Here is a 26,873-nt window from a genome sequence, read left to right on the forward strand (position 1 = left end):
GTAGTTGTTTTGAAAATACAGCCTTTTCAAAACGAATGAACCATTTATGCTAATCCTATATTTTCCATAAGCTTATTATTCCCGTTCTAATAACTGTATTCAGCTAACTATATTTGACATATTTCTAAATGACTGAAGGCTATTTAACTAGAGTTTTACTACTTCCAATTCTTAGTTTTTTTTCTCTCTCTCTCTCTCCGGAAGTGACTCCAATGAATTAAACTAGATGTATGAACTGCTATGTAAAAGAAATACAAATTTCACCCGAGCGACGCCGTGTACATCAGCGAATATGCTATTTCATAAAAGGAATTTTCAAGTGAATTTCAGTTAATGAGAAACAAATAGAAAAGGCTAATACTCACCGCAAAAAAATAACAGTGTTTTCTACATGTAAGAAGTAGCGCTTTCGGAAGAAACTTCTTCCATGATTAGCCAGCTTAAAATTCAAAAAGGATTTAAAACATGAAGGAAAATATGGAAAGGTAAAAAAGGTTAGAAGGATTGATATAGGTGAAACACAGATCTTCTGTCAAACATTAAACACATGGGAATGGGCACTCACTATCATGTACACTGCTGTTCACTGTTTTCTTTTCTTGCTTTCCAGATGGCGAAAGTATGTAGTGAAAAAATTACTCCAAGTCATATTTATTTCTGCTCTATCCAAATTAAGTATAGGTTCCTCTTTATTTATGTAATATGATTGTTTGAATTTTCGTTCCGTTGATTTTGCTTTCTCAATTAAACATGACTCTGCGATGTTGTGGTTGTAATCTCTAAGATACGTTGCTAGACCAGACAACTGCTGCGGGTTTCGAAACTTCGCGGTACGAACATGTTCAGTCATTCTAGTGCAAATATTCCTTTTTATGTAAACTGTATGCACTTTATCACACTGAATATTTCACCCGATAGACGCCACTGCACTGTAGAGGGTCAGTAAAAAATGCCTTAAAATTTATGTATTTGTCCATGGATTTAAGAGGAACTTCTGAAATTTCTTCTAAATCCATAGACAAATACATAAACAAATTTTAAGGGATTTTTTACTGACTATTGAGGGTGGAATGAAACTAGTTGAGAATAAACTTTTAGAAGTTAAAAAAGAGGGAAATGGAAGAAGTTTTGCAATCGATAGATGGTATTAAAGAACTTAATACTAATGTTAAAATGAAGTAAGTACTGTGTGACGCAGCGGCAAATGACCTTCCAGTAATGACAAAATGATTATGATAGTGATTTTTGAAAAGAGAACATTCGGTGGAGAAAGCAATAATATGAATATAAGATCTTTACATAATTCAAGGCATCGCAAACATATTAGGGATAAAATGACTAGAGCACAACAAAGGAAATCAGGCCATGAAACATAGGTTAGACGAACTTAGGCACTCAGGAAACAAATATCACAGAGAATGTAAAAATGTTATGATATAATAAGGTTGTGCATCAGTTCAGAAATGAAAACACACCAAGTATTAATCATACAACGAAAAAATGTGAGAACAGAGAAATTAGAAAAAGTAGTGGATTTTTCGTAAAGAACAGACATTCGTAATAATCACGCTTCCAAAATTTGCGAGCTCCCTCGCATCATACATACATCAATATTTTTCGTAAATGATAAGTCCTACATTCAAAAAATGAATCTGTTGGAATGACAGATCTTCCTCCGAGAGATCTTTCTGCATTGAAAGAAGGTAGATTAATCCAACATGTGTATCTCACCCTTTCGAATCAGTGTTCTTCTAAATTGAACAGTGTACTAAGATTTTTACTTGTTGGAATGTTGTGCAGTAGTTCCTCCTCCTCTCATTTAACAACTTCCGCTAAAAATACTCCAGTTTCTCTGGGGGGTCACCCTTGCGCCGCTCCTGTACCACATCCAATTATGCATAAATGGAATCTACGATTAAAATTAATGAACGCTCCCTTTTTACCTGACTTCGATCCTATATTTTGATCTCGAGTTAAGGCTGTTTGTGTACTTTTCCAGTAGTTTTTTCGGCTGGTAATAGAACTTAAAGAAGAGTGCAATCGCGAGCATTTCTAGACCCAGGTTGTTGATCTTTACTTTTTTCTGTTACCTATTAGGAATCACCTCCACATGTTGTCACTGTTGTTTAGGAATACAGTCTCGGGAATAATTCTGTACAATCGAGCGCACTTCTCTGTTTGACCTGTGAGGTTGGTACAATACGTGTTGGAATGAATTCACATCCGGTCGAAGAATGAAGTCATTCAATTGCATGTGAGCTGTTGAACGTGATTCGAAGTGCAAAACATGTTTTCCATATGGGATTCAGAACTTAAAACTTTCACCCCCGACTTGTCAGTTCAGTACATATATATATATATATATATATAAAAGGTATGGGGCCGCGGTGGCTCAGTGGTAGAGCGTTCACCTCTGGTGCTTGGGTTCCCGGGTTCGATCCCAGCCCCCGCCAAGTGAACTTTGTGGTGGACAAACACCGCGTGCGTGGGTTTTCTCGGGGTTCTCCCGTTTCCTCCCACTTTCTTCATTCCACCATTCCATTCATTACTCATCATCACCGTCTCCTTTAGCCTAACCGGCATAACCGTGGGACGTAAAACTCAAATATTTCATTTCATTTTTTCAAAAATGTGTATGAGGTAGTAGAAGAAAGGTAGGCATGCGAAATACGTGGCAAAGAAATCTCTGAACACTATTTTTAAGATGAATACATTTATTAGTATTGTTGGGTGAAATTGCTACAATATTACCGAAATAGACTGACATTGTCCTTTTGCAGTAATATCCCGAGTCTTACTCGGGCTTAGGAATGGAAGTATTAATGTTCTTTTTTAGCTGATGATTTCAATGGTTTATTGATGTTTACGACCTACTTCTTTAACATTTCGTTACTCGCATAGGTCTGTCCGGAAATAAATGTCATCAACTCTACGAGTATGAAAAAAAAATCTAATAATAATAATAATAATAATAATAATAATAATAATAAGAATAATAATAATAATAATAATAATAATAATAATAATACATGTACATTGAAATTCTTCAAAATATTGTCCTCCTGCGTTAATACATCTTTGGCAGCGAGATTTCCAATCTGCAAAGGCATCCTGAAAGGCCTGTTCAGGAAGTGCGTTTAAAACCATTTCACAAGCTGCTTTCACCTTAATTGTTCTGTAACAATGTCCTTTGTGGATGGGGGGGGGGGGGTTCAAACGGGGAGACAAAAAGAAGTCTGCGGGAGCGAAATCCGGATTGTAAGGTAGCCAGGGCAGCGTTGTTAAATTAGATTTGGCCAGGTAGCTGGTCACGGCTAAGGCAGTGTGGGCTGGCACGTTGTCGTGATGAAATTTTCATCACCACTGATGTCTGGTCTGACACTCCAGATCTTTGTTGTCAGTGTCTTGAGGACTTCTACGTAAAATTTAGAGTTAACAATTGTCCTAGGAGCTACAGCACACGGTGGACGATCCCCCTGATGTCAAAAAACACAATGAGCATGGTCTTTTATCTTCAATTTGTTCATTTGAGCCTTCTTGTGGCGAGGGCACGCCAAGGTATGCCACTCGGCACTTTGTCTCTTCGTTTTCGGAATATCCATGTTTAAGCACCCATGATAACATTGTCCAAAAAGTGAGGATGATTTTCACACATTTCCAAATCGTCTTGACAAATTTCCACTCTGTGAGATTTTTGGTCATAAGTCAAAATTCTTCGGGCACACTTCTCATGTACAAATCCTTGATCACAATCTCGTGAATTTAACATATCGGCCGTTTTGGAATATTTAACATGTCGGCTATTAAACGAACACTCACTTTACGGGCTGTTTGCAAAAGTTATTTCACACGATTCGCATTTTCGTCTTTCGAGGAGGTTGATGGACGTTCAACGAGGCTTCGTCGTCGACCTCTTTACGGGCTTTCAAAAACGCTTTGTGTCATATGTAGATTTGCCTTTGTGATAAACACTTATCTCCGAAGACCTGTAGAACCATGGGAAAAGTTTCTGCTGCATATGTAGAGTTTCACACAAAACTTGATCTAGTATCTCTGTTTCGGGAGCGTTGCACCGCGACTTGTACAAGAGACGAAACAGAATTTTATGAAATCGACCGTTCTTCACCTGCGAGAACTCGGAGACAACTGAACAAACACTCGCTCGATAGTTGACTTACACGACCATCGATCTCGGCAGAGCGCGATGCAACGTACAGTCGCTTCACAATAAAATGTATGATAAAACTTTCCGGACATACCTTATACAGGGTGTCTATCGGTCACGAAAGTCCGGAAAAGTCACGAAAGTTAGCTTTTGGGTCACGATTTTTTTTTTTTTTTTTTTTTTTTTTTTTTTTTAATCTACAGACTGGAAAATTTTGTTCTATAAAAGGCCAAAATTCGCCACCAGAAATGTCTTGGTCAGCTTTAGACGCTACCAAATCAGAAGAAAAGCACGCTTCTATCGCATGCATGAGAAGTCGACCTAATTCGCACCCATATTTGCTGTTGAGAATGTTATGAAATTTCGTGCTTTGGTAAAGAAAAGATCACGAAAACGTCACGAAATATTATTTTGGAATTTTAGTAGACACTCTGTTGTAGGTATGAGATTGAAATAATCAAACGTATAAGTCGCATTTTTGAATATGCATGCAGACAGCTTTTTATCTCACATTACTCCTATGTTTCAACTTCCCCAGCATAACTGATGGAAATGATATTAACGAGTGGTAGTATTTCCCTTTGTATGCGATTGTGTAAAATTGATAGCTGCGACAAGTGGTGTTATCTCCGTTTATAGTACTTTCAGTTGTAATGTATTCTTGCAGTGACTTTGTTTCGTTCTGAGTTTATTCTGTTTCATTTCAGTGAGTTACGTGCTCGTCTTTCTCATTCAGTGTGACTGAACAGGGATGTGCTTGTAATTTAAATAATTGTTCTGACGTCCGGCTAGTTCAAAGATTAAATTTCAAATGATCTAGCTGAAATAGAAGACTTTGACACTGATGCAAAGTCACCGTAGTGACTCTCATTCTAATGATAGTAATGAGAACATGGAAGAAACTTTGAAATAGAACAAAGTGGAAGAAATAACGAAAGTGATCCAAACTACAACTTGGTTTATATTGAGAGAAACAAAGCAATAAGGTGGCAAATTGTGCCTCGTCAACAGAACCGTCGAACGTTTCCTCAGGATATGTTGATAAAACTTCTTGAGGTGGAAATAAATTAAATCAAAATAGATTGTTGGAAAAACTTCTTTACCGATGAAATACTCGAGAATATTGTTTGCTATACAAAGCAGTTTATCAGTAGTGTACCTAATGGATTTGATGCAAGTGATATCGATTTGAGTTAAATCCAAATTTCCATATGATTTCTATACCTCGCTATATTGTTACACACAAACATATCGATACTGGAAGATTTGTGGAGAGATTGTGTAGAAACGTTTAGGCAGGTTATGAGCCTTCGGGCATTTAGTTCTCTTGCTATGTCAGGCTTGACCGAACGAAATATAATGAAAGTTGAGCAATTGCTTTTCTCTATTGCAATTAATTGGGCAAGCTATTGTGGATGGAATCGAACGATAAATGAAAGTTTTGGGATATGTCCTTTCATTTTCTTTTGGGAGGTGATAAAATAAAATGTAGTTATAGAATTTGAATGAAGTATTAAGAAGTTTTTACCAGCTAAATCTAAATATACAGTGGGGCCCAAAAATAGGTATACAGTACCGTACTGATCAGCTCATTGCATTTCTTACTTTAATTCACCACCTAGACGTAGTGGGCCTTATGCAGAGACGTTGTGACACGTATTTATTGTTATACTAAAGAGTTCGAGTAACATATGATTCCTGCAGTAGTCAGGCCTTTAGTATGACGCTAATCATACGTCAAAACGACTCTGCATAAAGCCCAGTTTCTTTATTATTTGTTCTTAATATGCTTTTATTTACATCTTAAGCTCGGAAGAGCCGAAGCAAATATACCCATATACTAGAATGTTATACTTGATCAATGTATGGATGTATACCTACTTTTGTGCCACCCTGTATATGCGTTTAGGTATCACGTACAAAACCCTGTTAATCTTATTGTGTAACGGGCCCGCGGTAGCTCAGTGGTAGAGCGTTCACCTCTGGTGCATGGTGTCCTTGGTTCGATCCCAGCTCGCACCAAGTGAACTTTGTAGTGGATAAACACCGTGCGCGTCTGTTTTCTCGGGGTTCTCCCGTTTCCTCCCACTTTCTTCATTCCAGCAATTCATTCATGTCTCATCATCACCGTCTTCTTTAGCCTAGCCGGCATAACCGTGGCCGGCTGTAAAACTTAAGAATTTCATTTATTTATTTATTTTTTTATTGTGTAACGTTTCTTGGTTTCAAAACAAAGATTTGAATTTTGAAACGAAAAAGTACGTACGAAATGTTAAAAGGAACAAAGATTTAATAAAAATTTACGTTGTAGACTAAGAGGAATTTATGCGAACCTTGAAGTGGAATTTAGAAGGGGGAAAAAAAACATTGGATAAAAAGACAAAGTGTTCTCCAGTGTATCAGTTTGATACATTACGACTCTTGTTCGTATAAAAAAGACTCACTGATTTCACATTGTTTTCAATCTTATTTTCTTCTTCAAATGAAGGAAAGTCGTAAAAGAAATTCATGTGGTAGAAATATTTAAAACAAGTTACTGAGTTAGCGTCCTAAGGATATGTACACTCATGTCCAAAATTATTGTCGCATGTCTATAAATATATTTTTGTAGAAATATAATTTAATAACGAATTCGCTCGGTATTTCTTATAATGTTAGTATATGTATAATCGGCAAAGACATGTTTGTGGCAAATTTGGTGTCAAAATAGCAGTAAATATACTAACATTATAATACAATATGTAACAATAAAACGAAAATAAAACTTTCTTGTCCATTTATCAACATTTTGTTTTACTCATTCTAATTTTCGTATTTATAATTCTTTTAGTATGAAATTTACCACAAACATGCACTTCCCGATTATACACATAGTATCAGTTTAAAAGTAGACTACAAAATCATTATCAAATTATATTCTTACAAGAAGACAGTTATACAGATATGCGACAATCATTTTGGACATGAGTGTACCATTTTCTCTCTTAACCCTTTATTCAAACAAGAGATAGGAAATATCAACCACATCCTGTTTTAATGTTGATCGCTAGAGACTGAAAACGGTAGTAGATAGTGAGAAGCTGTTTTCTGCAATCAATTAAGTGGCCCAAGAGTATTCCATCTCAACTTTAAACTTTAATCTTTACTAAAACCGGAAGTGGTGTTTCGATATTAATTGAGGAAATATTACGGTGGTGTACACGTTGTACTGTTACTTGTTTAATATAATTTCAACTCTTGATTTAATTTTTGTTTTCTGTATACAGTAGCACTTTTCTATATTTGTCATCATTGATTCCAGAGAGTAGTAGTCAGAAATCAATACCACACAATATCTTCGGATTTATCAGGTTTCACGAAGGAGGATTATTGTTTGTTTTCAGTAGATACAGAAATAAAGTATCACTCTTTTTTTCTTTCTTTAGGTTTCCAACACTCGGCATACACTTTTGGCATTGAGTCGCACATTTCTCAGTCAAATATCAATGGAGCTCTTGTACCACCTGCAGCACTGCTAAGCATTATACAGAAAGGTCTACAATACACGGAGGCGGAAATAAGTATCGGAGAGGTGAGTATATATATATATATATGTATATATATATATATATATATATATATATATATATATATATCATATGGAATTACAACTAAAAATGAGATTTCAAACAGTCATGACTTCCTTCCAAAGTAAAATGTAGGGACATTTCATGCAGCTATTTGGCGGTTGGAGGGGGGACTACTAGGTGCCATCCATTTCAATTCAGGCAGAGCATGTACCATCACCATCTCAGATATTGTTGAAACTTTTTTTATAGCAACTAGACATGTTTTTAAGAGACCCATATTTTTTTGTTTTGTCGAAAAAAATTTTCCCGCCAAGTAATGGCCATCAAAGACGGGGAGTACAATTTATGAATTGTAGAAGACAAGGAAAATGGTCAACTTCGGAGTCTCACCATTCGGCTATGGAGACAGGTAGAGTTATAATTCTTGTTGTGGTATTGTACATAGAGATATAAATAAACTATATTTTATTATAGTTTGGTTTGCGCATGCGTATCTTTTTGTACGTAAATTAACAAATGAACGTCAATTTATCTGAAAAGTCGAAGTTTGCGAATTTTTTTCGAGCACTTCCGGTTCGAATTTTAAAATTCTGTTTTCGCGGTTGGTGAGACCTGGTTAGCCGCTTTCCGAAGAAGAAAAAAAAATGTATCGCTTCTGTGTGCAACCGTTTTGTCGCAAACAATTCCAGAAATTGTAAAATTTTCAACAATCGCGATTTTTGGGCGCCATTTTCTCGAAAACACAATTTTTTAAAATTCTGAAATTTTGTCAGATAGTTCAACTTTACATGAATAATAAACACACCAAATACTATTCTCGACCAATGCTTCATGAATTAACTGCAGCCTTTTAAAGTTAGCGAAGTTTCGTTAACTTTGATGTCACAGTTAGCAACACTGGGAACAATAAAAGTGCAATGACTTGATCATGTTTGTGGTTCACATTCATTAAATGAAGAATAAAAGGTTTTCTTGACTGTTTTTTTTTTTCCATTATTTTGATCAAGAAGGCTCTCTGAAATAGTAAAATGAGCCCCCCCCCCTACTCCCGTTTTCTTAAACCGAAATAATCTGAGGTGGAAATTACGATTACGAAGCACACACATTTTAAGTGTACTTGAAATGGCCATCCAATAAATTCTGATGATCTACAAAAAGCCTGAACTATTACCTCAATGATGATGTGGAATGCTCCAGACCAAAAGTCTCAATTAAGTGCGATGTCATTACAGTGATCGAAAAAGGACAAAAAGTTTAAAAAATCGAAACATTTTCTTACGCGTTCCAAAGAAATTTACTGACTTTTTAAACAGAACAATCCCAACATAAAAATGGGTCACTCGGAATTTTGCAGTATTCGACTAAAGTGGGTCAGTTCGCAACCTGCGAGTTAGGTGTGTATATGTGTGTGTGTATTGTGCAAATTTTAATTTAGCTGCTACTGCGTTGCTACAAATCAAAGGTGCAGCCTGTATTGAAGCTGTCATGAGTGACCTATTTCCTTTAGTAGTATGATCCGTAGAAAATGACAACTGTCTTCTTCAAGAATGTGGTGAATGTCCTGGAGTGGAAGGAATAAGTGTGGAGTATTTAATTATTGATCCTGATGAAAATGAAAGTGTTTCGTATGCCATATGGGAAAAACAATAATCTCGTTAAAAAACTGTGCCACTTTCTGTTTTCGTATTGTACATTGCTGGTTTAACTGTAAGAATTGTAATTCATGACTACATCAAGAAAATCCAAAGAGAATTAATTGCTACCGAAAATCACCGTATACAATTTCAAATTACAAATTCTGTTTTACTTCATGTGAACTTCGCTGAAAACTGGACTGTTATTCTGCAAAGTGAAATTCAGAGTTATCACCGGAATATGAAACAACTGACAGTTTTGTTGTAATAAACGACGATAAAACACACGATTCGGCTCATGTACTCATAGCCATAGACAAGATTCTAAAAATACTCGAAGAAAAGCGAAAATATATTTTATAGAAAAGGTTTGATTACGAGAAAATAAGTGTCTACAATTTCCCAAACCGTGTCAGTGATTTCTGATGGTGCTTCATCCCACTTTAAAAATCGTTTTCAGATGTTCGAGATGCAGACAGGTCCGATAAAGCAGTGGTTTTGCAGTGAAACCGGCCATGCAAGGGTCTCTGCGACGGTATTGAGGGCGAGGGGGAGGTGTAAAGAATGTGGCAACGCGGCATAACCTTAGGCAAATAGATACACAGTATTAAAACCGCAGAAGAAAAAAAATGAAATCCTTAAGTTTTACGTCCCACGATTATGCCGGTTAGGCTAGAGGAGACGATTATTATGAGAAATAAATGAAATGGTAGAATGTAGAAAGTGGGAGGAAACGGGGTAACTCCGAGAAAACCCACGAGCACGGTGTTTGTCCACCACAAAGCCCACACGGCGTGATCTGGGATCGAACCAGGGACCCCAAGCACCGGAGGTGAATGCTCTACCACTGAGCCACCGCGCCCCCACTAAAACCGCAGAAGAATTCGTGAGTATAGTGCAAGTACAAACTCCGGGTATTACTCTCGTTTTGTTGCCTGGAACTGAATTCGACGACTTCCGGAAGAAAAAAGGGAAAGTATGCGACCGGTAACTGGTATTCAATGAAGTCATCTTTGGCTTTCGGAAAATGGCGAAGTTTTTATGACAGTAACGGGTCACCATGAACTAACTTCGTGCTTCCCCTAAAATCGAACTTTTGCAATTCAAAGTGTAGATTTAAGGAATCTGCAAAAAGGAACTTTTGTTACATACATATATGTATGATAACCAGTGGTGCGTAGCAGAAATATTATGAATAAATCATGAGTTACGTGAAGTTGAAGTGCTGTTTATGCTTCCACATAGACCTTCAGCATTTGTGATTATTGACAATGTCCTACGCACGGGCGGATCCAGGACGGACTTCTGGAAGGGGGGGGGGGTAATACTGCTAATTAGAGCTACTTTTAAGAGCTCCAAACTCTGAGATCGTTTTTATTTATATATAAAATAAAAAAGTTTCTTACCCCTAGATCCACTCCTGGACGAGTTGTGAGTGAGCCAACACCTATTGGAGCACTTGCACGGTTACATGCTATTAGCGAAGAAGACACCAACCAAGTTAATGATTGGTCCATGTAAAAAATAATAAAAATAAAAAAAATCAGTGAAATTTTGTTTCCGAAGACCATTTTAAGTGAATTTGAAATTTGTGCGTTTCCTAATCGTAATTTTCACCTCAGATTATTTCGGTTTAAGAAAACGGAGGAGTAGGGGGAGGCTCATTTTACTATTTCAGAAAACCTTCTTGATCAAAATAATGAAAAAAACAGTCAAGAAAACCTTTTATTCTTCATTTAATGAATGTGAACGACAAACATCATCAAATCATTGCACTTTTATTGTTCCCAGTGTTGCTAACTGTGACATCAAAGTTAACGAAACTTCGCTAACTTTAAAAGGCTGCAGTTAATTCATGAAGCATTGGTCGAGAATAGTATTTGGTGTGTTTATTATTCATGTAAAGTTGAACCATCTGACAAAATTTCAGAATTTTAAAAGATGGTGTTTTCGAGAAAATGGCGCCCAAAAATCGCGATTGTTGAAAATTTTACAATTTCTCGAATTGCTTGCGACAAAACGGTTGCACACAGAAGCGATACAAATTTTTTTTCGGAAAGCTTGTAGCTAGATCTTACCAACCGCGAAAACAATTTTAAAATTCGAACCGGAAGTGCCCGAAAAAAATTCGCAAACTTCGACTTTTCAGATAAATTGACGTTCATTTGTTAGTTTATGTACAAAAAGATACGCATGCGCAAACCAAACTATAATAAAATATAGTTTATTTATACCCCTATGTACATACCACAACAAGAATTATAACTCTACCTGTCTCCATAGCCGAATGGTGAGACTCCTAAGTTGACCATTTTCCATGTCTTCTACAATTCATAAATTGTACTCCCCGTCTTTGATGGCCATTACTTGGCGGGAAAATTTTTTTCGACATAACAAAAAAATATGGGTCTCTTAAAAACATGTCTAGTTGCTATAAAAAAAAGTTTCAACAATATCCGAGATGGTGATGGTACAATTTTATATTTTTTTACCTGAGTTGAATTGGAAGGCACCACTAGCGTTTCTTTTCCTTTAATCATGTAATATAAGTCTATAATGAAAAGCAAATAAAATATATCTAATTGATAAAAGGAAAGTGAGAAAATTTAAGTCAACGGCCTATAAAATATAATATATAATAAAAATACATCCAATTTCAATAATTCTATGTTACGTCCCTAAATACATGGAAAGTAAAAAAAAAAAAAAAAAAAAATATTAGAAACAGTTAATACTTTAACATAATTTTTGTTGTATTGACAGTACCGTTTGTTGTTATGTGCTTCAGTCTTTTCACTCTCAGGTCCAGTACTGCAGCTGCTGCTCCTCACATTTAAATGTATTTTTCTGATTATTTGTAGCTGTCTTGAGAAGGTAAGCTTCACCAATTACAAAGTGAGTTTAGACTTCAGTTGCCAGGCACATTGGTATCTGCCTGCCCCTGTTTGAAATTTTTTGTTATTTTGAAGATTCTGCACAATAATGTGGAAACTAAGTTCCAATAATAATAAAAGTTACAACTTCATAAATAAATATGAAGGTCGGGACTTTTAATGTCCCAACAGGGTCACGTCGAGACGCGGGACATTTTCCTCAAAATCGGGACAGGTGACAACCATGATTTCTGTGTGTTCTGAAATTAACTAAAATTGTGATGGTAGTTGACTGCCATCGAATCTTGTTGAGCCTGGCCGTTTCGATTACATTTTTTTTCTCATTTTCTTCACTTTTTTTTCTATTATTATTATTTTTTATTATTACTGATAAAGGAATTATTTGGGTTCAAACTAACATATCTGTATGAAACTTTATTTATAGGACCTTTACGTACCCCTGATTTTACTCGTGGGTTTCGTTTCCCAACAAGACTGCAAATATTCCCTATATATGGATGCAGCGGACATTAGAAACTAAACACAGTTCAGATATCTTAACTATAAATGCAAATGAGGGCTGTCACTACAATGCTTGATAGACAATGTATCATGAAATTGCATTCTGTCATTTACAACCAATTATTTGCGGAAGTATATGAACCACTACTTCGTTTCATGTGGCAGACGCTGGCTACGATATTCGTGAACCCTATGGCTAACTTCAGAAGTATCATTGACGTGGTGTGGCGTTCAGCAGTGATGTTACAGAATGTGCAATTATATCATATAACCAACTTCTTTTTTTTTTTTTTTTTTTTTATTGTATAAGATTTGTCTTAAAATTTCGTATCATGTTTAGGTGGTAGATAAGGCTACTTATAGCCAACCTCGACATGTAAAACAAATCGAAATAAATATTGCTTCGAGCATGTATTGGCGGCCCTGACTTACATTTGTAGTTAGATATCTCTATTGCGTTTAGCTTCTAATGACTGCTGAAGTGACATCTAGTGAACGTTCACAGACTCTTGAGGAAAAATGCCACCCTCCAGCAAATTCAGAGGCAAGTAATGGTGGTATAAATAAAATTTCATACAGATAGATGTGTACGAACCTAAATACTTTCCTTTAACAATAATAAATAAGTAAATAAATAAATAAATTGGTCCTAGGATCTGCCAAAAGGCTGAATACTTAATAATCTAGAGTAACTCATTAATTCGAAGCAAAGAGAACATCAAAGCCCTGACTGTAAAACTTCCCCCAGTTTCCAACACCTCCTTGAGATTTCATACGTCCAGACCTATACGATCACGACCAGAGATTTCCACGTTGTGGCCTGGCGTACTCAATACCTGCATTCAGAAATATCGACATTTTTATTGATTAATTTGCCGTAGGAATACATGGGAAAATGAACAATTTCTTAAATATATTTTCTTCTCAAGAGATTCTTACTCAAGTGACTACTTTCAGAGAACACTTACGTGACACCCAGTAGCCAAAGTAAAATTTCAGTAAAGGAGGAGGAGATTCAAGATCTCAGTTTTCATACGGTTTCAAGATTTTCGTGTACATATCTTGATCTATAAAGTTTTTTATGATCCGGATGTTTCCATTTGCCAACAAATGACTTTTTCCATAATATTTTGTTGTTGATATTCTGTAGTAAGCTGTTGAGATGTAAATTCTTTAACGAAAAAAAAAAAAAAGTTAACCGTGACGCTTGATAAAAGAGCGTAATAGTTCCAGATTCGTAATAGTTACCGTGAATGTGAAATTATCTTTGAGAATAAAGTATTTTGTCACTGTTGGTAGATATTATCTTGATGTCGAGCTCTTATCGTCCTATTTAGGTAGTGTGGTAGAACTTTAGCGTTAGAACGATTAATAAATACAGTTATGTTGATTTTATTAGGATGGAACGGAACAGAGAATCGTGGAGAGTCTGTCTTTGATAGATGCTGTGATGCCAGATGTTGTGGCTAGTAGACAGCAACAAAATCAACAAAAACATCAAATAGTGAAAAATGAACCTGCGGATACAAATGGCGAAGAAGGTAAGTTGATAATTTTTATATTTTCATAAAATAATCTTCCACATCCCATAAAGTATTATTGTTCAGATCCAAGTATGTTCACTATTTTCTTCAGTATCTCACTTTATTAGCTAAGCTGAAGCACGTTTATTGATGATTTTGCATCATCTTTCCCAAGGTGTAGAGCCTAAATTGTTGCTTTTTTTTTTCGTTTGACATCCATCTTTCATTAGGGGGCGCGATGGCACAGTGGTAGAGCGTTCATCTCCGGTGCTTGGGTTCCTTGGTTCGATCCCAGCTCGCGCCGTGTGGACTTTGTGGTGGACAAACACCGTGCTCGTGGTCCGCTTCCTCCCACTTTTTCATTCCACCATTTCACTCATCTCTCATCATCACCGTCTCCTTTAGCCTAACCGGCATAACCGTGAGACGTAAAACTTAAAGATTTCATTTCATTTTTTTCATCTTTCATTAGTATTAGGCTGGTGCAAATGAAATGCCCGTTTTGACGTTCGGTGGAAATCACCTCAGCAATAGAACGCAAGGATGGACTAAGGTTACGGATCTAACGTAAACTGGGTGGATTACCCAGACAATCACGAGGCAGTGTATATTGTACAAAGTTGTATGAAAGTGTCCGATGGAGAACACCAAATTGTGACATACTGCACAAGCTGAAAAAAAAAAAAAAATAATAATGCATTTGGGCGAGGAATGGTGAATGAACGCACCATTTGCCGTTAGATTGTCAGATTTCGTCCCGGCGGCACTGCGCTGCAAAATAAGCGCCGTGGGGATTGACTAACATCCTGTTCTGGTAAGCTCTTTCGGAACACCGTGAAAGCGTACCTTCAGTAAGATGTTCGTGCCTCTACATACGAGCGGTACGGACGAGCCATACACTACATCATTGTCTTTCAGGAGCTCCGTTCAGTTGTTAAGGTGAAAATTTTGGGACACATGCCAGCGAGAATCGCCATCTAGAATTGTGCAGTTCTCTGAGTGTAAGGAATAACCGAGTAAGTTTCCTGCATCGAATGACCACTTCAAATGAAAAATGGATCTACTTTGACAATCGTAAACAATCAGGATAATGATTGGATCGTGATGAACATCCAGGACGAATTCCTAAACCACCTCTCCCTTCATAGATAATATTTCTGGTATGGTAGTGGTCTATTGGCGGGAGTGATTCATCATCTCTTTCTCAGGTGAGGCGAACCATTACTGCTGATCATTACAATGCTGAATTCAACGAAATAAACCACAAACTTGCGCCACTGGCACCTCGATCAATTGTTGGGAGGGAAGACCTTCCCTGATGATTGGACAGTGCAACTGGCGGTTGAGGACTTTATTTTTTCGCTTCGCAGAATCCAGATTTCTTTCGCCACGGAATCTAATCGTTGTCTGAATGTTAACAAAAATGTGTATTTGCAGACGGCAACTACTTTAATCAACCAGGTATTGGAGTTATCATTTTTTGCTCTTTGGAAATGACGGACCTTGGGTGGACATTTTATTCGCACCAATTTAATACAAAAATGAAAAAAAAAAAATGAAATCTTTGAGTTTTACGTCCCACGGTTATGCCGGTTAGGCTAAAGTAGACGGTGATGATGAATGATGAATGAAATGGTGGAATGAAGAAAGTGGGAGGAAATGGTGAGAACCCCGAGAAAACCCACGCACACGGTGTTTGTCCACCACAAAGTCCACTTGGCGGGGGCTGGGATCGAACCCGGGACCCCAAGCACCAGAGATGAACGCTCTACCACTGAGCCACCGCGGCCCCAAATTTAATACAATTCTCATCTAATCCTACTATAATACTATATTATAAATCTCAGAACTATTAATAATACTACATTTATTTATTTATTTATTTATTTATTTATTTATTTATTTGCTTATGTGTTTGTTCATGCTATATTGGGGCCGCGGTGGCTCAGTGGTAGAGCGTTCACCTCTGGTGCTTGGGGTATCGGGTTCGATTCCAGCCCCCGCCAGGTGAACTTTGTGGTGGACAAACACCGTTTGCATGGGTTTCCCCGGGATTCTCCCGTTTCCTCCCACTTTCTTCATTGTCCTCCCACTTGAAAACTCAAAAGATTTCATTTAATTGTTCATGCTATCAGTTTTTTCCTGTCTTTTCTTTGTTAATGTAGTTATTGTGCTTTTAATTGTGAAACTAAAATCAGCTGAAGCCATTATAGTCTAGTGGCTGTAATAAATTTCCAGTATAGTGCTGTCCCAAATACTGATATCAGTTCATACTATTTCGGACAATTAGTTCAATAATAGTTTAAAAAAAATATTTGTAAATCCATAAACATGACTATCTCCCTCCCCTCCCCTTCCCTTCTTTTTCCCATCGCTTTATTATATATGTTATTTCAAGTAGACTTATGGTCAATGCAGAACTTTAACTTTACGCGGCAGAGTGCTAGAAGTCTCTGTTTTTTGAGGAAACTACGTGACGTATAATAAGTAAGCATATAAGTACCCAGCATGCAATGCACTAAAAAGTGATCGAAGTGGCAGGAGGATTCCACATAACTCTGGAGCTGTAATTCTTCTTATAAGGTAATTATGTGATGTTTACATTTCTCTTTCGCATTACATACGAACATTATGAAACTCTGTGTACTCGATTTGTAAATATTTCAGGAAATACTTACGCGATAAGATCGTATTTATGTTCGTTTATAAGAGAGTAGAATTCCTACGCCATATTTGTAAGTGCAATTTTATACAGTTGCTAGAGACTTTTTAATAATTATATATTGTGGAGAGTGAATTGAGAGATTCAGGTAACGAAATTGATAGGTTGCTCAACATGCAATGATAAGCGAGTTAATTTTACTTTGTAAAGCTTTAATCTGTTCTACGTAGTAGACACAAAATATGAGCTAGACGAGCATAAAATGGCAATTGATGTCTCGAAACCCTGGTGAAATTTTCCATACAAAATCTCTCTGTCATGAATATATTAGTTCTGTTTTGGTACTTAATACTTCCTTGAATCGCTGCATTTCCTTCTCTATTTACAAAGAGAAGAGAGTCATGATTGTGAAAGTATCTCGCAGTTCTCATCTTCCTAAAATTCTTCTATTGTGAGTAATAATATTCTTTCTGAAATAGGAGTGTAATTATAATTCACGTATGAGATTTATATACAGGCTCGAAAAGTCCCTGGCACCAGGTCGGAATGGCGACTGGAAATGCTAGGCGAAAAAATAACTTTTGACCACCAAATTCCTTTCAGAGTATAAGGCAGATGTCTCACAGAATATTTTTACAAAATTGTAAATTTTCGGACTTCCGCAAGGCAGTCTTTAATTGGCGTAGATATTTGAAACAAAAAGCAAGATACGCAGAATAGAACAGAGCAGGTATGACTTTGACCGATTGTACAAAGTGTTGCTTCAGGGGGTGAGGGCGGAAAGAATGGCTTTTTTATTTAAAAAAAAAAATAGGATTTACCCCATCCCCTGAACTCTGGAAACTATGCAAACGACACATACGAAATGCCCACGAAAATGTTCTTTGTAAAGTTCCCGTAAGATCCTATTTGTACTATTGTCATTATCTGTTCTATTCTGCATACCCTGCGTCTTATTTCAAATGTCTACGCCAATTAGAAACTAACTGACAGACGTCTGAAAATTTACACAATTCGCTGAAAATTGTCAGTGACGTATCGCTTTTATATCGTCTACAAGTCACACTATGGTGATCATATGGCAATAGTACAATTAGATTATGGAAACTTCACAAGGAACATTTTTGTGGGCATTTCCTGTGTGTCATCTGCATAGTTTCCTAGACAGAAGGGCCAATCCTATTTTGATTTTTAAATTTCTCAGTTCCCCTGAGGCTACGCTTCCACCCCCCACACCGAATAACACACTGAGGCTAATTGACAAAGCTGGTAACAGCCGTTTTAGTTACGGGGTGAGTTTACCCGTAAAAAATACATTCTGTCACCAAAGAAATAAATAAATAGTCATTGGAAAACTTTTGTATCAAAAAAGACAAGCAGTATTTTCTCCCTTCAACAATGGAACCAAAAAAAAAAAAAAAAAGTCTTAAAAGACTTACAGGCATTATTTAGGAGACATTTAAACCAGAAACATAAACTTTCACAGCATGAAATGGAAAATAATAGGATGTTTATGAGTTAACTTCAAAGTAACAATATATTGTTACTTGGAGGACAAAATATTATGGCCAAAACGTGTAGACTTACGTATGAAAATTGGATTTGTATTATTATGGCACGTAGTTTACAGAACTGGCCCCTAGATCAGAAGAAAAAATAAAATAAAAATCGAGCATCATATTGTATATATGTCCAGAAAGAAACCGAACGTATAAAAAATACGATCAACGAAATTGTCCTCGACTTTCTTCTTACCGGCGTCACGTAGTAGGATTCTTCTCAAGCGTTTTAACGGTAATTGCATCATCCTGCGTTGTGTGTCATTGTGACGCGGCGAGGTTGAAGAGAAGTTATGTTCCGTACTTGTGGTGTTACGAAAATGAAGATTTCGGAAGAGCAGCACGTGTGCATCAAATCGTGTTTCAAAATAAGCAAGACGTTTACAGAAACTTGGAAAAGCGTTGCAGGAAGTGTACAGGGAAAAATGTATGAGCCATACGGCGAAGAATGTGTTATGAGTGGTTTCAGCGTTTTAAAGCAGGAAAAACATCAAAGGTAAGGGCAAAACTTGGATGCCCAGCAATATCATATGATGACATTCATGTTCAGGAAATACGTCATCTTGTAGGAAAGGTTGTCGTTTGACCTTCTGCGAAGTGTTTCGTACCATGACGATGCATTTAACTATTTGGTGCTCCTCATCAGAGAGTTATTTCAAAGACTGTTGTACCTCAACCACCCTCGCCTGATTTGGCACCTCCAGACTTCTATCCGTTCCCCAGGTTAATATCCACCTCGCCGTTTCCAATTTATAGAAAACGTAACAGAAAATTTGGTGCGAGATCTCCAGGCCATTCCAAAAAGTATGTTCCAGCAGTGGGAAACGCACTGAGAACGATATACTAATGGTGAAGGGAACTATTTTGAAGGAGATAGATCTGAATAATTTCAACAAACGGTAAATACCGTTACATTTAGAAAGTTCAGTTTCTTTGCCAGACCATATATATGGCCCAAAAGTAGATATACACATCAGCATCGATCAGGTATGGAATTTTAATTTATTAAGATAATGAATTTGCTTCGGTCTGTTCCGAGCTTCAGGTGTAAGTGAAAAGAAATTAAGAACAAATAATTAAGAAACTAAAAGTTAGTACCTGTATGGATAATAAGTAAATGATACTAAATGCCATGAGCCGATCAGTACGAGACTGCATACCTACTTTTGGGGCACCCTGTATATCCATGTTCCCTGAGACATATACAGATGAATAATCGTATGCAGTACTTAAGACTAATTGATCGTGTACTTCGAAGTCTGACAGAAGCTGACGATCTTCAATTAATATGTGAGAAGAAGTAGAAACAAACATGTAAAATTCGTAGCGTGTTGCTGCTAGAAGTAAAATGATTACTCTTTGAAGGGTGATTATTCACAAATATCTGTCCCGATATAAGTATCCTATACAATATGTTCAGCATATAGTCGAGTTCCAGTGCCAACCGATCTTGATAGAATTATTTTGTTTTCTAGAGAAAACAACTAATAATATTGCAACTCGTTGGAAAATATAAAAATTATTAAGAATGGAATTGCCTTTAAAAATACTCAATATTTGTGGTAGTTCAGTGGGCACCAGTTGTGTTTGTTTCATTGTGGAAACATTGTTTAGAATATTTCTAGAGACCTTATATAGTTTTCCTAGGAGTTGCTTATACATTTATGAAATAAACTGTTGAACTTTCCGATTATTTGTGGATTTGTCTTCAGTTATAAAAATAATAATAATATAACGTTGTTTTACATACCATGAATGTATTTGATTTTTTATACGAAGGCTTTTTTTTTAACTTCTACTAAATCACGTGAGATAATGAAACGGGGATAAGACAAAGTTGTTCATTGGACGGTTGTGCCCTCCTCTCCCCCCCCCCCCCCACACACACACACACATCGATAAGCAAACTGTACCGTTCGATCGCTGTAAAATGGAGAACTTTAAAACATAGAAGTGCAACTGAAGCTCCCGGGAAGTGTAAACTAGGTGCTGTAATTCTGAGGCATTGATCTTGAAATTTCAAGGAACTTAGTAGACAGGTCAGAAACCGTAATCTTCGCTTTCCACGAACTATATGATTCTCGAATTCACCAAAGTCGTCTGCCACCAAAGATTTCTACCCTTGCCTAACCTTGTCCTATACGTCAGTAAGTCCTTTAAAATCTCTGCAGCAGTCGTGCACGCAGTCATCACTTACAAAGTTCTTGCCGTAATCCCTACTCATTCTACTATAAATTGCGGCTGTATTATCCCCTTTCGCCTGAAGAAATTGAATTACATCACTTGGCAGGCTCTTGGATTGCACTCAATATGTTTCCACTCTTGCTGCTCTGTAGTGATTGAGCGGCAGAGCCCATTTATGAGTATGGGGTCGACGTTTGGTTCTCCCTTGGTGGCTTACAAGGGAAGTTCGGGAGAAAGCACTCGCCTGCAGAAAATCTAAGCACGCCATTTGAATATTGATATACAAATTGAAATCTATCGGAGGTAACAGAGGAAACTATTTTGCAATAACTAACGGGTTCGTTAGTTAAAATTAGTCATTATACTGTTCATAAAAATGATAGATTGCAGATAAAAATTGATTACTATGAAGAAATACCACAGGCAAAAGACTTCTTTGCACACTTCCGTTGCATCCGTCAAGGGAACGGTTCGCATAACCAAAGCGAAAAGCAAATTCGATGGGTGATTCAAAAGGTATATAATTTATTCGGTAACCTACCTTGTGGAACGCAAACTGATTCATTAGCATGGACACGAGCATAATTTGATTGTTTCTCTGATTCATCACAACGTCCGGATGAAGACGTTTCATACTATGTACCATACCATAATCATTGATTGGTTGGAATCCAGACACACCAAATGGTTGTACAAATCGTGTGCCAATCGTGCTTGTAACGTTGAATCTCTCGAAACGTTTTCAACTGTGCAGGAATTTTATTAGCTTGCTGTAATAAGCTTGAATTGGTCTTTCAAATGGCATGCTTAGTTTCCGTGAAGGCGAGTGTTTTCTCCCGAACTTCCCTTGTTACCGGATATAAAATAATGTGGTCGCCATTGCACCTGTATAAACAAATAGTTGTTCCATATTCTTTTCATTCACTTTATTTATTTGAAAATATATACTAGTTTTATTTTTGTAAATGAGAAATTGTTCTTTTCAGTTACTCCTGCAGCAAATGAAAACATGGAAGTTGATGGCAGTATTGAAATCCCTCCAAGCAAGGCAACAGTACTTCGGGGCCACGAATCAGAAGTGTTTATTTGTGCGTGGAACCCTACAACTGACCTATTGGCATCAGGGTATGTATCGTTAGTAAAATATATTAACTTTTTTTTTTTTTTTTTTTTTTTTAAATCTGTACTCGTATGTATTACAGGAACAAATATTTCATTTGGTGACATATCTGAATAACGATGGTTAGTTAATTTTCGAATGGGTCTAAATATTTATTAATGCCGATATTTTCAATAGGAGCCCTCATATTCTTTAGAAGATTAAATTTTTGAGCTATTATATTTCGTTATAAGTTACGCATCATGAAAGAGTTTATGTATTTTGTTTTCAGAATGTTACAAATAAGCTTATTATTATTATTATTATTATTATTATTATTATTATTATTATTATTATTATTATTATATAATGGAGGTGTGAATAAAACAGCAGTGTAAAACAATAAGCCACTGATGAAGATGAAGAAGAGGGGAGGGGGTATTGGAAATTTTGACATTAATAGATAGACTCCTGAGTTTAAAACCACTATACTCATGTGTCAATATATGTCCTTCATTTGGGGATTAGTAATGTTAGTTTTAGCTGAAAACTGCAGATGTGTATCTGGGATTTTTGCCGGGTATTACTTTCAGTTATGTAGAGCAATTAGTGATGAAAAGCGTTACTATTAAAATTAAGTAAATGTTTTTGAAAGTCCATTTGTACCTGCTTCCCGATATTTCATTCGCTAGCTACTACGAGCATTTTCAGAGGAAATAGCCTAATGAATATGTAAGCGAGTCGGAATTCACATATGTGCTAACTTTTTTACTTTCACACATATGTTCCCACGTGGAGAATTTCTTTTTTTACTTCATAATTTAAATACTTCATTACAATTATAAAGATACATCTACAGGTAATTATGAAAAAGGACACTTTTTCTGTCACACTAGCATGAATCATATTCGTTTCTTACCTTATGATGTATTTTATTTTATTTTGAAAAAGATTTCTGCAATATTAAAAAAGTACTTTTTAATTTGGATCAATTAAAATTAATTTAGTTGAGTTTTTTAGGTTGGTAATATAGTTCCAACTTCTGTCTAGAGATCCTTGATCTAGATTTAATTCCGGCCCCCTAATAAAGCAAGATTCATACCTTTTGCTTTCTATTTGTGAAGACATTGTATTAGGTATCTTTACCTTATTGATGATGTGTTTAATGGCAACCAAGTGTTTAGATAGACCTGAAACTATGAGATCTTGGTTTTTTGAGTCTCTTATGTGGTCTTTCATTCTTGTTACATTTCTTTGCGTCATACCATATAAGTTGAATTACAATGACACTTCACTAATATATATATACCTGAAGCACTGGGATTATCTACGTAGTAGTAGCTCTTGTGTCCTGTAAAGTTACTTCTTAATTTCATCGGTTGTGTAAGTTCAACATTAAACTCATATTTGCCACTTTCCTCAATTTATTTGAGAGTTTTGACCACAAAAAGAACGAATTCATTTGGTATTGTTATCTACATTTTTTTTCTTTTTTTTTTTTCTTTCTTTTTTTTTTTTTTTTTTACTGAACCAATTTATAAGCTTGGGATTTCCCTTTCACTAAAATAGATTTTGAATATTCACCGAGTAAACCTAAATTGTGGATTTGTTTCAATTGTTCCAAGTTTTCTTCTAAAGATACTAGTCTCTGTAAGCTTATGAGAAATAAGTTTATCCATGCATTCGCTTTGATATTGAACGGGTGAGCTGACTTATTGTGAATAAAGAAGTTCAAGGTACTTAATATGAGGCCTTTTGGTGTCCGGCCCACCTGTTCAAGTTTTGCAGTAAAAAAATTCAAGAAGTTATTCACCTTATATATGAGGAGGTGAACAAGTTACCAGACATGTGAATTCCAACTCGATTACATCTTCATTAGAAAGCTTGAATTAAAAGTAAGACTCAAGGTACGTAAAAACTTACTTACTTTATTTTACATAACTTGCTTAAAAACATGAATATCTTAATTGTTATGCTACACCATGTAGTTAAGCCTTTAATTAAGTTATTGTACGGCCACGTCCAAAACTACTACCAATTTCACTTAATAATTAAGAGGATACTTATATTCTGGTGGTACTTCTTTTTTTTCTAGAAGGCCAAAATGATATTTAAAAACTAATCTATGAGCGTCTTAAAAGTTCTTGTAGAAAGCTACAGATGGTTTTGTCTACTTGGTATTTCTTTGTAGGTGTTAATGAATAACCAAACGTGCTTGATTCATCACATTGCTTTCTGCAACGATTTTTAGGATTAATCTTCAAAGGCTTACAGATTAGTCTTTAGATGATAATGCGTCCAATAGTATTTTAAGAGAAAGTGAAGTTTGTTGCACATACTACATTATACACTCGAATCCAATGCAACACTAGTTATTTGAAAATATATATATGTCCTTTATACTGAAGACAATTTTTAGCTTAGTTTCTATACTAACTTGTAAGAGTGTATAGACAAGTAGACGCGTATATAGCTAAGAATGTATTCTGTTTGTACTATACTTCAGTGTAACTAATTATAAGAGGAGATTTTACAGAAAGTTGTTCGCTGTATATCTGACCATTTTCGATTCAGTGCTGGGACCGCGGTGGCTCAGTGGTAGAGCGTTCACCTCTGGTGCTTGGGGTCCCGAGTTCGATCCCAGCCCCCGCCAAGTGAACTTTGTGGTGGACAAACACCGTGTGCGTGGGTTTCCTCGGAGTTCTCCCGTTTCCTCCCACTTTCTTCTTTCCACCATTTCATTCATTACTCATGATCACCGTTTCCTTTAGCCTAACAGGCATAACCGTGGGACGTAAAACTCAAAGATTTCATATTCGATTCGGTGCTGCCACTTGGCGTACCGTACTGACCGTTTCACACAACAGCTTTCCCTTGCGAAACATTTACCCACGAAAACCATCAGGAGAAGGGCTGTAAGCAAAGTAACACTTGTAGTGCTAAGGGGACCCGTCGATTGGCGTACCAAAAGTTCCCCGGCTCAACGTGATATGGGTCATGATTCCACTTCGCACCTTCAAGTGTGAACAAAAGAATTCGCAAACGCGTCAGGTTGAAGTGTGTGCGGAAGACCCGTGTACACCACCTGCTACCGCGTCACGTTGCCGAACGTAAGACGAACTGCAGAAAACTGGATGGAAAATATCTAGCGGATTCCAAATGGAAGAAAGTTGTCACAGTGGATGATGAATCATACGATTTTCGCATGAATGCACATTTTACTGCTGGTGACAATATTCGGGCGATCACATACTGTGACATTAACAGCAAGGGGCACAGCAACTTCGTTCATCAATGCAGAGGAAATTTTCTCGTGACTTTATGGTTGTTACTGGATTCGGGTATGAGGATAAGTTGCTGATACGCAGAGTGAACAAAAACGTGACGGTGAATGCAAGATACTTCCAAGAATTCATTCTGATACCTATATATCGGAGAGACATCCCCAATTGTATAGAATGGATGCGAACCATGTGATGATCCATAATGGACAAGACTTGGAGTTATACCGCCAGAACATCCACGTTTTTATCAGGAATATGGCAGAGGAATTAGGAATTCTTGTCATTCCGTTTGAAGACATTGCTTTGAAAAGCTCAGATGGCAATCCAATGGATTTTTGCGCATTTGGACTGTTGAAACAACGTCTTATATATCGCCGCCCGCACATCCTGGATTGTCTGTGGAAAGCGTCAGGGAGGAGTGAGACAGAATTTCCATTCCGGAGCTTGCTGTAACGGAAACCGCGATGCCGAGTGATAGTCCGCAATGCTGGGGGTACAATTGTGCGGGCGCAGTATATCTTAAGGTGAGTACCCGTCAAAAATGGTCGGGTATAAAGCTAACACCTTCTGTAATTTTACTTTTTAATATCTTTGGAATTTTGATAGAGTTGACTTTCTCGTACGTATGCCTCGTGCTGTATGTACTTTCTACTTTCTAATACGCTTGTGTTTCATATTAATATTAGTTTTGTTTCTTTAATATACAGTTCTGGAGACAGTACAGCCCGTATTTGGAATATGAATGATAATTCGACCCAACCAAACCAGTTAGTGCTTCGCCATTGTATTCAGAAGGGTGGAACGGAGGTTCCAAGTAATAAGGATGTTACATCCTTGGATTGGAATGTAAGCAAGAAGTCATATTAATATTAGGTTTTTGTTATATTATGTAGAATGTAAACGTACAGTATCAGGTTTAAAATTTTGTTAATTTCTTTTGAACAACACAAATAAGGTCATGCGAATTTCGTATCTTCCGTTTACTAATAATCGAAGGTGTCTCTATATGTAGCTGATATGTATTAGTAGGAAATTTCTGAACTAAGCCGAAATAAATAAGATAAAGGTAACACATTTAACAAATGGTTATTGTCCTTGTCTCTCTTGCAGAAGTTTTCTAGAAGTATATCCCGAAGACGTTTACTGCTATTCCAAAAGACAATACTGTACTATCCAAAACACAAAGAAATGTAGTTTCAGTGGCTGTAGATCATAGTTACTGCGTTATAGGCAACTATGTGATCATTCGGGCAATCCATCAATCCGGAAATATGAGACCACCCAAAGATGAAATATAATTAAATAGAAAACATCCCGTGAATAGATGCATAGAAGTGTCTAATAATTCACTGATAAACTAATAACATCTAAACACTACCCTGATCGATCACAATAATAGCTGCATAGCAACACCACGTGATTCTTAATATTTAGTAAGTTTTTGGTAAATTTAGCCTGTCATGTTTAAATTAAGCACGTTTCGTTCTCATTTCTCATAATACCACTATTTTTTCTTCATTATTGGTATCCGTTATCACTGCAGTTCTTAAATTTCCTATCGTTAACAGATAGACAGACAAAACATCCATCTTATGTCGTGTTTAAGATGTTACAAAGAGGCGGCACACGCGAAAAACAATGCAGCAGGATGCCGGCTCCTCTGATTGGTTACTTTCTAACGGTGGAAGATTGCACTAAATTTTCCATCAAATTTCTCCGTTGTCGTATATTGAAAACTAGCTTAAATTTAACAATTACTTGTATGACGAAAGGATTTTTAATTCTTATATTTCCAATAA

General features: G+C 36.5%; 1 protein-coding gene across 1 annotated transcript in view; it reads left to right on the forward strand.

The window, feature by feature from the left end:
* The window catches only part of ebi (transducin beta like ebi), an 89,098-nt gene that overhangs the window by 31,567 nt on the left and 30,658 nt on the right, over positions 1–26,873 (forward strand). Inside the window, exons 3-6 of the mRNA XM_081769680.1 lie at positions 7,591–7,736; positions 14,163–14,304; positions 21,678–21,816; positions 25,782–25,920. Coding sequence (XP_081625806.1) covers positions 7,591–7,736; positions 14,163–14,304; positions 21,678–21,816; positions 25,782–25,920 — 566 coding nt within the window. The remainder of the gene's footprint in view (positions 1–7,590; positions 7,737–14,162; positions 14,305–21,677; positions 21,817–25,781; positions 25,921–26,873) is intronic.

Source organism: Thermobia domestica, chromosome 8 (assembly GCF_964235325.1).
Source record: "Thermobia domestica chromosome 8, izTheDome1.hap1.1, whole genome shotgun sequence".
In the NCBI taxonomy this organism is placed as follows: domain Eukaryota; kingdom Metazoa; phylum Arthropoda; class Insecta; order Zygentoma; family Lepismatidae; genus Thermobia; species Thermobia domestica.